Source organism: Cucumis melo, chromosome 11 (assembly GCF_025177605.1).
Source record: "Cucumis melo cultivar AY chromosome 11, USDA_Cmelo_AY_1.0, whole genome shotgun sequence".
NCBI lineage: Eukaryota > Viridiplantae > Streptophyta > Magnoliopsida > Cucurbitales > Cucurbitaceae > Cucumis > Cucumis melo.
In genome coordinates, this window is record NC_066867.1 from 31,817,425 (window position 1) to 31,829,997 (window position 12,573).

Sequence of the window (12,573 nt, forward strand, 5' to 3'; positions counted from 1 at the left end):
GTGGCGGATATGACAGATTTGATATGGGGGATGGAAACGAGGACTTCCCGCCCGTGTACAGCCAGGGAGTTGACATCTCGCAGGACGATATACGTGCATCCCGACCTTCTCGCGCTTCAGATGGTAGGACCGGATCAAGTGGATCGAAGAGGAAGAGGGGAAGTCAGCGAGACTTCGAGCTTGAAGCGATACATGTGGCGCTCGACCAAACAAACGAGCAACTCAGGGAGATTGCGCAGTGGCCAGCACGCAACCTTGCAAATGACAACCACGTGCGCACGGAATTTTTCCGCATATTGCGTGAGATGCCAGAACTTACGAGTTTGGATAGGGCGTTATTGCAAAGGCATCTTTTGTCTCGTATGGACGACCTCCGGGGTTTCGTACTCATGCCTGAGGATGAAAGGGAGGGCTTCTGTAGAGTCCTCCTACGAGACATAGAGAGATAGTTTCTGTTTGTAGTGACGTGTGTTGCTTATTATTTCGTTACGTATTTTTCTGTATCATGTATTCGATGGTTTATGCATTTTGTATTGTCAAGAACTTCTTTTGTTCATTCCTAATGTTTATTTTAAATGAAAGAAACTAGTCAGAATTTTCGAAAAGCGTTATAACGGCTATTTATATAGGTTTAAAATTGGATGACTTCGCTATCGGCCATTCGAAATATTGAATAATTTTTTTATCTTTATAAGAAATTAATTGTAATAAATTTATCACAATATGTTCAGAAATTAATTTTAATTTGGCCAACTGTATATATTAATTTAATAACATTACACATACAACAAATAAAATAGGAGAATAATACGGATTCGAGGATTTCGTAAAAAAATATGCAATAATTTTTTTATGATATTTACAATTGAATTTAAAAATATTATACAACATAAAAAATTAATTAACCCACCCCATTTAACAATTTTCCCAAATAAAATTTATCACAAAATCCACATAAACCTACCCACTTAACCCTTCCCCCAAACACATTTTATCATAAAATTCCCATAAAACTACCCACCTAACCCTTCCCCCAAACACATTTTATCATAAAATCCCCATTAAACTACCCACCTAACCCTTCCCCCAAACACATCTTATCATAAAATCCCCATTAATCCTCCCCACCTAACCCTTCCCCCAAACACATTTTATCATAAAATCCCCATTAACTCTTCCCACCTAACCCTTCCCCCAAACACATATTATCATAAAACTACCTTTTTAAACCCTTCCCCCAAACAAGGGTTATGATAAAACTAGGTTTAACTTAACACTAGTTTTATCTTAACACTAACCCTTCCCTAAATCAACCCTTCCCCCAAACGCACCCTAAGGGACCGTTTGGGAAAGGGTTAGTGTTACGATAAAACTATGTTAACCTATGGTTTTATGTGATAAAATGTGTTTGAGGAGGATGGTTTAAAAATGTAATTTTATATGAAGTTGAAGAGATAGAGTTACGGGGAGTTGAGGAAGGTTTAAGAAGAGAGACAGAGAGGGGAGAGAGATTATGATAATCATAAAACAAGGATTATGATAACCCTTCATCCAAACAAGATTTGCATTACCACAATCCAACCCAATAATAATAATAGGTAAAACGACCCCTAATACATAACAATTTCTTTCTTATATTTTAAAGTACGTAACAATTTAGCCCCTATGGTAGGAATTAACAAAAAAAACTTAATGAAATTTATTAACATAGATAAAACGACGGCTTAATTATAAATTTTAGATTTTTACGAAACACATAACAAACCACAAAATGATAAAAATGGTCATCTAATTTTGATATGTATTAAATTGCTACAAATTTAAAAGTACAAAAACTATATATATATTTAAGGGAATGGACTAAATTGTCCGAAACACAGTACTAAATGCAATTGTAAGATTAGAGGTGTAAATTATTACAATATTGAAAACACAATACTAAATTGGGGCAAAATTGTTTTTAAAAATAAAAGAACATTTCTTAATTGGAAAGAAGAAGGCAAGGGTTTTGTCCAAAGCGGGACTGAAGTATCACCGGAGCTATATTTAGCATCACCCGCCTCATCTTGCATCTTCTCCATTTCGCTAACCTCGAAGCTCTTCGGCGATTCAGAGATGGCGAAGGCCGCTCCCGATTCACAGAGTAACAGAGCAGCAGTGCAGGCCACCAACGACGATGCATCTGCAAGCAAACTGTGAGCAAACTCATCTCAAATCATTATTCTGCCACTAAGTCACACGTCTGCGATCCATCCATTGCCTTTTCCAGTTTCCAAACTGGTTGCTTCAGATTTTGCTTATATAGCCTTTTTTCCTGCATTCTCAACGTCGTCGAGGTGGTCTTTTGTTTTCATGAGCTGATGTTGATTGCATGAAAGCACTTTTTATCCTCTAAGGAAATTTCCAGTTGGTATACACGCTAAGTTTTTGTTATTTTGTTTGGCAATCGGCGGATTCTTACTCTTTGATGCGATATATCCTCACTCTTTCACGTGGGATGCAATCATGCTAGAGTTTATTGTACTTCTATGCTCGTAATTGGATTCTGTTCTTACAAAGACAGTTTTGATCCATCATTTGTTTATGAACATTGAATCTGGTCCATCCTTTGGTAGAGTTTAAAAACGAGTTGGGTTTATACGTTAAGATGTAACATTAGCTTTCCCCGTTTGGTTTACAGATCATGTGTTAGAAAGGGATACATGAAAGACGATTACATACATCTTTTTGTACGAAAGCCTGTGAAGAGATCTCCAATTATTAACCGAGGTACAATCTCGTCGCTTCTCTTAAATACGTCACTTTCTTAGAACTTTCTTTTATTCACTTTGTAGTAAATTTATCTATGTTGCTGCTAATAAGGCTATTTTTCCCGGTGGGCTGCGCTGAGGAAGCTCCTCTTTCAATTCCTCAATGTTGGAAGTAATACAGAGGAGCACACGAAGAAGCAGATATTGTCGCTTGGAGCTGGATTTGACACCACGTACTTCCAATTGCAGGCAAGCTGCTTAATTAGGTCACGGGCTATAACATCTTTAGCATAGATTCATTCGTTCTTCATTTATATCAAATTTTCTGTATTGTCCATATATTTATGTGTGTGTGCTTGTGCGTGTTTCCTACCACACGTAAACTAATAATAGGTTGGTATTTGAAGATTGATCATTTTCCATGTTTTCTATGCTTTTCGCAATCATGTTAAGTGGGCTGTCCTTCTTTGCCTACATTCTTTGTTTTCCCCCAATTGACATCCCACATGGAGTTGATGCATTTGTATTATGCTTTTACAGAATGAGGGTAATGCACCACATTTATATGTGGAATTGGACTTTAAGGAGGTGCGGTTCTGAAACCTTATTCCTTATTATTATTTTGCATCGGTCACTTACTATTGAAGCAACATGAACACGTTGTTGAATTTTAATGCAATAGAAGAAAATTAAGTCAACTAACAATATATCGTGTCAGTTGCTTCCTGGCTTGTGCAGTTTCTAATTTATCTATTTTTTTCTAGGTGACCAGTAAGAAAGCTGCAATAATTGAATCCTGTAGTCAGTTGAGAGAAAAAATCAGTGGAACTATATCTATATCCCTGGGTAAGTGGTCTGTGCTATCATTTCAACATCGTTCATTTTTATATTAGTGGTGGCAGGCCGAAATCCGAACCCTGTCAAATGCCATCTATCCGTTGTTGCTCTTTTTCCATGTCATTTGACATTTATGGCTAGTTTCAAGGTCTTTCCTTGACCATAGTATTGATGTATAGTTCTCTTTCTGATTTTGTATGATGCATAGCTTTAGGCTACATTAAAGTTCCATCTTAATAATATTGATCTTCGCCCTTCTTCTAGATTGATCGACTAGTGAACTTGACTAATTCCTAAATTTTGTTTTAGGGATCACGAGGAATATTTGGATGTTTGATACTTGTTATTACACTATTTTTTTTTCAGTTTAGAATTGGAGTGCATTGATTATTATCATTAAAAGAATACGTGATAGATCAAGTAATGTAATTATGTTTTTGTTTACATTCATGTAAACAAATTTTATTTGATGCTCTATCTCTTGTTAGTTGTTATGAAGCCTCTATGCCCTGGCTTCTTTTTTAAATATAAAAAGATTGTAAATATCGAGAAACAATGTCAATTCATTTCATTGAATAAATGAAATTACTAAAGGTCAGTACGCCACGAGAATAATAAAAAACATTTCCAATGGGTGTGAGAGATAGGATTATTTTTTAAATATAAGAAAGATATTGAGAAGCTATGCCAATTAATTTCATTGAATAAATGGAACTACTAAAGGTCAGTAAGCCTTGGGAATTAGATTTCCAATGGGAGAGATGTGAGACTACCTTCTAAAGTGAGGGGAAAGTTTACACCACGAGAGGGCAATGAAAGTAAGAAGTTCAAAAGAATAATTAAAATCGATTCCTATCATTGGAGATGCATTGATTGTGCACACAACTGTCAAAAGAAGCTTTGGTGAAATTTAGCCGAAGGGACTTCCTTTTCTTTGTTGTAAGGATGACCTGCAAGGATGCAGTTTAACAGAGTTGAATGGGTCTTTTGGAGAAGCAATGGACCACTGAAGTAGGAGAAAGATTTCAGCAAGTGGACAAAGAACAAAGAGAAGTGAGACAAATACACCATCTTTGAAAGAAGTATTTTGCAGCCAAGAATTCTCTAACTGAGAAGGGCAAGGACCCAAGCAATAACACCACAGGTTAGCCAAGGGGTATTGGTTTGAAGTAACTCTTTCTATACGAATAGGAGATGCTGGATCAAATTTATTAAGCCAATTCTTGGTAAGCCAAAATCTGTCTAATAATGAAATATATGATAAATCAATGGACTGCTTCATTTTGATATAGCACACAGAAATTCCTCCTCCTGGTGCACCCTCTCAAATCTTTTCGGAAGCTACAGCATTCAAGACCTCAACTTAAATTGGAGAGTTTTTATTTTTCCAACCTGATTCTGTTGCTACTATTCTGTTTTTACTTTCTCTTTTATTGCTTCTTGTTACTTTTCATTGTACTAAATTCTTTATTACTCATGAAAATTATCATGACATAGTATTGAGTTTTGTTTTCCTTCTTGCTTTTGTTCTTTTGGATACGATGAGGTCGCTAAGGGGTGTCAACCTAGTAGAGATGTCCGGGTGTGACTGTTGATCCCAGTATTTTTGACAGCTCTAGTATAACCCTCTCGTACTTTGAACTCGTCTCCCTTTTTGACTATCAATAAAGAGATTCATTTCCGTTTCAAAAAAATGGAATATGTTATTCCTCACCAAATCTAAACCACGTTTAACACGTTTAGCAATTAGGTATCTTGGAGGTGATAGGCAACAATCCACTCATTGAACGTTCTCATACTTCTAGTTGTTGAGTGATCATGAGATTTCTCCCAAGATCAATGAGTCACACGAAAATCACGTTCAAGAGCCCATCAATCATCCTCGAATACAGCCAAACCATGAACCCTTGCCAAAAACATCAAAAACTCGCTCCCAGATGACCTATAGATCACTGATAGCCAAAAACAAAAACCATCTGCCTTAAATATATGAATAGAGATAGAATAAAAACCTTGTATAATCTCCTGAACTTGTGAAATTAGGTTCATTCACATAACGGATGCCCCTAGTAATTTCAGCTGTCTCAAGAGATGGCCATCCACACCACGGGCCTGTTAATGTTTCCTGCCATTTTGGTTTACTTGTTGGCAACATCCTTGTATTTTATCAAATGGTTGTTTGATTATACAGTATTACATTTTTCTTTGATGGAAAACAGTGGCGCAACATCTTACTTTGCTTTTTGTCATTTTCTTGCTTTTCAAAATATATTAATGTATTTTCAATTGCCATACCTATCGTTGCTTTGCAGAAAAAGGAGAAATCCATAGTGATCATTACAAGCTACTCCCTGTTGACCTGCGTGATATCAATCAGTTAAACGATGTATTGGTTCTTGCTGGTATGGATCCCAGGTATGAATAGGCAGAAGTTTTTCCTCCTTGTGGTCCAGTTTTTAGAGTGCTTTAAACATCCTTGACCATTTGGTGGATCATTTGGGTCGCTTAATGTCATTAAATCTTCGTCTTATTTCAACATTGTCATGTTTCATTCACGAGAGCTATTCTTCTAATGTCTTTTATGATGTGCCGACTCATCTAGTCTTCTCTAAACTCGTTGGTCTTACAATCTTTTTTCATTTTGGTGTCTCTAAGCCTGTGGGCCCTGGTGGAGATGAGGGGGAGGGATTTTTGGATGGATGAGTGGGCTGTTTTAAGAGTGGGTTTGAACATCTGTTGAATTCAATATTTTCCCTACTTTTTGGTTTCACATGGAAATTATCAATAGATTTTATCCTGATATTGTTATCAGTTTGCCGACATTTATAATTGCAGAATGCGTTTTAATCTACTTGGATCCAGATTCGAGTCAGGCTATTGTTGGTTGGGCATCAAAAGCATTTTCAACAGCAATATTTTTCTTATATGAGCAGGTTTTATTTATTTATTTATTTATTTTATTTATTTATTTTATTGAAATCATATAAGTTTTTGTTTACATTTCTGGTGGAACTTCTTTCATTCTGAATTCATATGTATCCTTGATATCTCCACTGGTAGATGTCTTTGTTTTAAATCATGGTTTGGCAACTTGTGACTACAATCTTTCAACAGATTCATCCGAATGACGCCTTTGGCCAGCAAATGATCAGAAATTTAGAGGTACAGCTGTTTTTGATAGTCCATGAATAACAATGAACCTTCTTTGTAGTTTATTCCTCCATTTTTCTTTTATTAGCGAACAAAAGACAACTTTTCATTGAAAAAATGAAAAGAGTAATGCTCAACCACCAACTACACATGATATTTAGGGGGTGCTTAGAGAGTTGGATTGTAACTAGGATTATTGAGAATCAGAGGAGTGTTAGAAGCATATTGAATTGAGGGTAAAAAAAGAAATCGTAAAAAGTGAAAATGATGGAAAATAGTGTTAAATTGAAAATTTCCAAAATGAAATGAGTTTAATATTACAATTTGGGCTCACAACGCTCAGTCCAAATATAAATTTTGGATTATATTACAATGCATTCAATCCCATTACGAGTGTCTAAATGCCCCCTTAAAAGCATTCCAATTAATTAAAATAATCCAAAATTCATGTTTGGATTGAGGGTAAAAAAAAATCGTAAAAAGTGAAAATGATGGAATATATAGTTTAATTGTAAACTTCCAGAACAAATTGAGTTTGATATTACGATTTGGGCTTAAAACGCTCAATCCAAACATGAATTTTGGATTATATTACACCGCATTCAATCCCATTACAAGTCTCTAAATGCCCCCTTAAAAGCATTCCAATTAATTAAAATATCCCAAAGAGAAAATCCAACACAACCGTTGAGAGAGAACACCCAGAGAAGTAAATGAATTCTGTTAGTAATATATAATTAATTTTTCCTTCAACCACCAGCTTAAGCGTGGTTTAATAAATACAAATTGGAATGCAAAAATACCAGCAAAGAAGAAACAAAACTTTTCAGGGAAAAAATTAGGGAGTAATGCTCAGCTACATAAAAATTACAAAGGATATATAGACTTTCATTGAGAAAAAATGAGAGAATACAAGGGCATCCAAAAACCCCCAAAAACACCCCACCTAAAGAAAAAGGGCTCCAATGTTACTAAAGGAATAGTTACAAAAGGCCTTCATAACCGAAGCCCAAAGGGACACATGAAATTTTTCAAAGACCAGACCTCATGAGGATCCCTATCCCTAACTCTGAACACCTGATCATTCCTTACCCAAATATCCCAAACAACAACACAGACCTTAGCAAACCACAAAAACTGGTCTTTCTCTTGAAAGACGGATTGAGGAGGAACTCCTCGATCGTCGCACAAACACTTCTTTGGCCAAAAACATATTGGCACATTAAAAAACTGAACAAGGCAGGGGTGTGCTCTATTTTCTGGGTGGTGTGGGTTGAACAAAGTAATACGGTTTTTAGAGGTGTGGAGAGGAACTATTGTGAGGTTTCGTACCTTGTGCATTCTCATGTTTCGTTGTGGGGCTTCGGATTTGAAGGCTTTTTATAACTACTTTTTAGGTATTATTTTGCATAGATGGGGGCCCCTTTTATAGAAGGTTCTACTCTTTTTGTGGGGTGGTTTTTTCCACCCTTGTATTCTTTTATTTTTTTCTCAATGAAAGTTGCTTTTTTTTTTATTATTATTAATAGAAATAGTCCGTAGATATTTGTCTTCCGTTGTGGTTTCAAGATTGTCTCATCTACTCATTCAAATAAAAAGAAGTTTCATATATTTTTTAACAAGTTTCATTAGTGATTAAGAATTTAAAATATCTTTAAACATTATTGATGCAGAGTCGAGGCTGTGCTTTGTTGGGTATCAATGCTACACCATCGTTACTTGCAAAGAAAAATCTTTTTCTCGATCAAGGATGGCAGGTAAATTTTCTGTTTGCAATAGATAAGACTGAAATACTGCATGATCCCCTTCTTTTTGACAAAGTTCCTTTTATCAATTAGCTTTGTGATCGAAACCAAACAACTAGCATAATATTGAAAGATGAAAAGATAGAACACTGACACCCTAAGGATTCAATGTACTTGGAACTTCCCACTCGAGTGTTTCCACTCAATGCCTAAACCAATCAAACTATTCTTTGGCTTCATCTCATCCCATTCTTTCTATTTATTCCCTCTCTTCATAACTAATTCTGTGGTTAATGACTGATTTTCCCTTAATACCCTAATAATATTTAGGTTAAAATACCATTTAACTAAAACTAGATAGAAACATATTATCTAATACATATTCATCTTGTTTTAGATGAAGATTGTGATATGTGGTTATTCTGTGATGTTCTCTTTAGTGACAGTATGTTCTACATTCCTGTAATTTATTATATGCATATACTTATTCCTGACCTATTTAACCTGTTTTTGGTTTTAATATTTAATGAAGACTATTTGAATATTGTCTCTTTTGGCTGATAGACAGCTGCTGCATGGGACATGCTGAAAGTGTATAATAACTTGATCGAAGCTCAGGAAAGACGAAGGTTGTTGTTTAAGAGTGGTTTTGGCCATTTTTCTTTGTTTATATATTGTTGTCAATCTGTTGCCATGTTTTGTTTAGTGGTTCATTTCTATGATGTTTGATACATTGACAAACTTGCTCGTCAAAGAAAAAGATGGAATTAAATAGTTGAAATGTATGAACGAAACTTGCTCTTTTTGTGGGCTTGTTATTGTATGCTGTTGTACATTCTTTCAGTTTTTCCAATGGAAGCTTACTTCCTTAACCAGAAAGACAAGTTTTTTCAACAACAAACTTCGTTTTTACTAGCTACATTTTGTAATTATTTATCTCTAGTGAGATAGAAGGGGATTTTGTTTAATATATAGATAAAGCAACCATTTTGGCCTGCTGTTATAAAAGGAGACAGCCTCCATCTCCATAACTAACTAAGAGGTCATGGATCAATCCATGGTGGCCACCTAGGAATTAATTTCCTATGAGTTTCTTCGACACTCAAATGATGTAGGGTAAGGTGGATTGTCCAGTGAGATCAATATAGGTATGCGTAAGCTGGCCTGGACATTCATAGATATCAATATATATATATATATATAGATAGATAGATAGATAGATAGATAGATAGATAGATAGATAGATAGATAGATAGATAGATTCAAGACTCAAACTAATGTAGCTTTTTACCTGTAATTATTTTTGTCTTTCTTGGACTTGCAAGGTCTTTTGATGTGGTTATGTAAATAGCCACTCCTAGGTACAGTAGTAAACCTTGGAATCAGACTAATGTCTGTATCAATTTTTCATATAGTCTGAGTACTTAACTTGTGAAGGTTTTCTTTTAAATTTTTCAGTAGCATTTAGGCTATTCAGCATGCGCTTTTGTGAAGATTTTCTTTTAAATTTCATATGATTTTCCTTCTTCCCTTTTATTTTGCCAATTTGTTCAAGATGTTTTCCAGGGAGTATTTTCATGTTTGGCACTTTTTTTCCTCAGGATTGAACGGCTGGAGTTATTTGATGAATTTGAGGAGTGGCACATGATGCAGGCAAGTTTATAATCTATTGTTTTCATGAGGAAAGGCTCAGGCGCTTGATTTTCCTTTTTTCTTTTCTTGTGTGTTCCCTGCTCAAACTATTGAAATTTGAGTTTTTTCTCTAACTTATTGTCAGTTAATTTCTTTAATGTCGAGATTTATTTTCTATTTGTCATCTTTTGACATTCCAGCAACGTTGTTTTATTGGTTTTTAACTTTTAACTTCGTAAATCTTAAATAGTTCTAATTCTCATTTGGACAAGAGTGTACTTTGATGTGAGCTTGTACCTCCATTTTTGCATCACTTCAATTAGAACTTGTTTTGTTCCATAATTGGATTCACTGTAATTTTTCTATTGAGATTTTCATTATTGCTTCTGTGCTGTTTCCTGCCGGCATCACTGCCGGTGATTGGTAGTTTTATTTTTCATTTTTTTTCCGTCCTTCCAACGGTGGGTGAAAGTTAATATGAATTAGACTACAGCTTCTATGTGTCACGCTATTGCATTTTTAGATCTTTTATCAAATTATTTTTTGAAACTTCTTAATTGGATGGTTTTCAGGAGCATTATTGCGTGGCTTATGCTATCAATGATTCCCTGGTACGTTTATTTCGTGGCCATACTTGCTTTAATATTTTTTTTTATGATTCTTTGTTAAGCGACTCCATGTTCTGGACTAACTTATGGCTATACCTTGTGAAGTGTAATGATCTTGCAATTCTTAATTTTGTCTCATAATGCTGGTATTAGACATATTTAATCATTTCCAGTCCAAGCATTTTAGTCTTTCCTTAAATCCATTTTGTTTATTCCTCTGGTCCTATTTACTTTCGGTCCATATTCTTTGTGAAAGGGTTTCTTTTTTACAAAAGATGTTGAAAAGTTTGATCTTTATCATCATTAATATTGGCTCATAAGTTGAAGCACATGCGCAACTGCCCTCCTTTTGTGACCCATTTTACTAACATATGGACTAATTCTCTTGTGTGGTTGCTTTTCCTTTACATATGTTGTGAACTGGCTTATCATGGATCTGTTTTATCATTACTAATGTCGGCTACAAATTCCACATATCTCCTTTCTCATGTAACGGCATTTTCCTTTCAATCTAAACCTTTGTGATTTGAGCACCCCTCGTCAAAATGAAGAAAATTATTCAAAATGATTGAATTCTACCAACATGATTTTTTATTTTTAATTTTTTAATTTTTCATGCAACTTTAACACGTTGGCTTTGATTATTTAATGATGAAAACTTGACACACATGTTATGTAATGTACTGTCACATATTGGACAATGTGAATGGCTTAGCTAGATATTTGTGTCTTCTTGTCCTCATTTCATTTACTTCTCTTTCCTTTTCCCGTTTGAAGGGGAAGAGGAAAACTGATACCACAAGGACACACACGGTATCTTATAACTATAACTTTTCATTTGTTACTTTCCTTTCTTGACCCCAGGGGCTTTTTGGGAATTTCGGCTTTCCCCAGGACCAGCACGTGCTTGACCCCCCCTCTCACCAGCATGAGATGTAAAGAACACCTAGCTGCTGCCTGCTGCCTGCTGCTACTATTGACTTGACTCTTCCAAGATTTGTTGAAAAATTTAATACTTGGGAGTAGCACGTGCTCTTCACACGTGCCATTACCTACACAAAGCTGGGGAGATTATTCGCCAGGCTAAAAGATAAAAGGTATTCTAAAGGACTTGACTCTTATAACTCTCTATATAAGTATTACTATATGATCCTCAATTCCTCGTGGAAAAATTGCATCTATTCATATTTGTTTGTGTTTGAGTTGCTGAAAGTTTGAGATTGAAATTAATCCTTTTTTTTTTTTTTCCCTCCCACCCTCTTGTGCTTGATTGTGTTAAGCCAGCTGTCTGGCAAATAGAACATGGTGGGTCCCATTAGTTGAAGAATGTAGTAATGCCTATTTTGACTTGTGGGGACTAATAACCATGTGCCATACATAATTTGCATTGTTGGCCCCCTTTGCTTTATTACTCCACCATTCTCTTTTTTAGTTTTCGTTGAGGGATTGGATCATCAAAGAAATGGGTGCTACATTTTCACATTTGTTTATACATGATGCTATGATTATGCTTACATTTTTTATATTCCCTACTTCTTTTTTCCTTTTTAAGTCTATATATACACTTTGTTTAAAAGTCTAGTTTGGATTTTTGTTGTTGGACTCCTATCTTGTGTTTCACATTTGCAATTTGTTTTCATATTTGTGGTAAAATTAAAACCGACTCACAACGATAATGTATTTGAGACGTCGGGTAAGATTTGTGGTACTATGTAAATTTTTTCTTTTTTTAAAAAAGAAAGTTGAAAAAAGTTTGAAAGCAAAACTAGACCGTATGATTGTATAAAGATAAAAGACATGGAAAGTCGAAAGTTCAAAATTTGCCATCCAAAAGAGTGCAATTTTAAAAGG

The 12,573-nt window shown here is 35.1% G+C and overlaps 1 protein-coding gene across 2 annotated transcripts; it reads left to right on the forward strand.

Moving 5' to 3' along the window:
* Positions 1–1,949: 1,949 nt before the first annotated feature.
* Positions 1,950–12,245, forward strand: LOC103498812 (leucine carboxyl methyltransferase 1 homolog). Of its 2 annotated transcripts, none has more exons than XM_051092014.1 (13): positions 1,950–2,195; positions 2,681–2,769; positions 2,863–3,016; positions 3,291–3,338; positions 3,523–3,596; positions 5,900–6,002; positions 6,400–6,520; positions 6,702–6,749; positions 8,411–8,494; positions 9,047–9,111; positions 10,084–10,135; positions 10,687–10,725; positions 11,587–12,245. In XM_051092014.1, exons 1-13 carry the CDS (start codon positions 2,116–2,118, stop codon positions 11,659–11,661), a joined length of 1,032 nt encoding a protein of 343 aa, XP_050947971.1. In that variant the 5' UTR covers positions 1,950–2,115; the 3' UTR covers positions 11,662–12,245. The 2 variants fall into 2 exon arrangements, with proteins under 2 accessions (XP_050947971.1, XP_008459781.1); XM_008461559.3 differs by having other exon boundaries at positions 1,957–2,195; positions 2,863–2,999; positions 3,515–3,596.
* Positions 12,246–12,573: the final 328 nt, after the last annotated feature.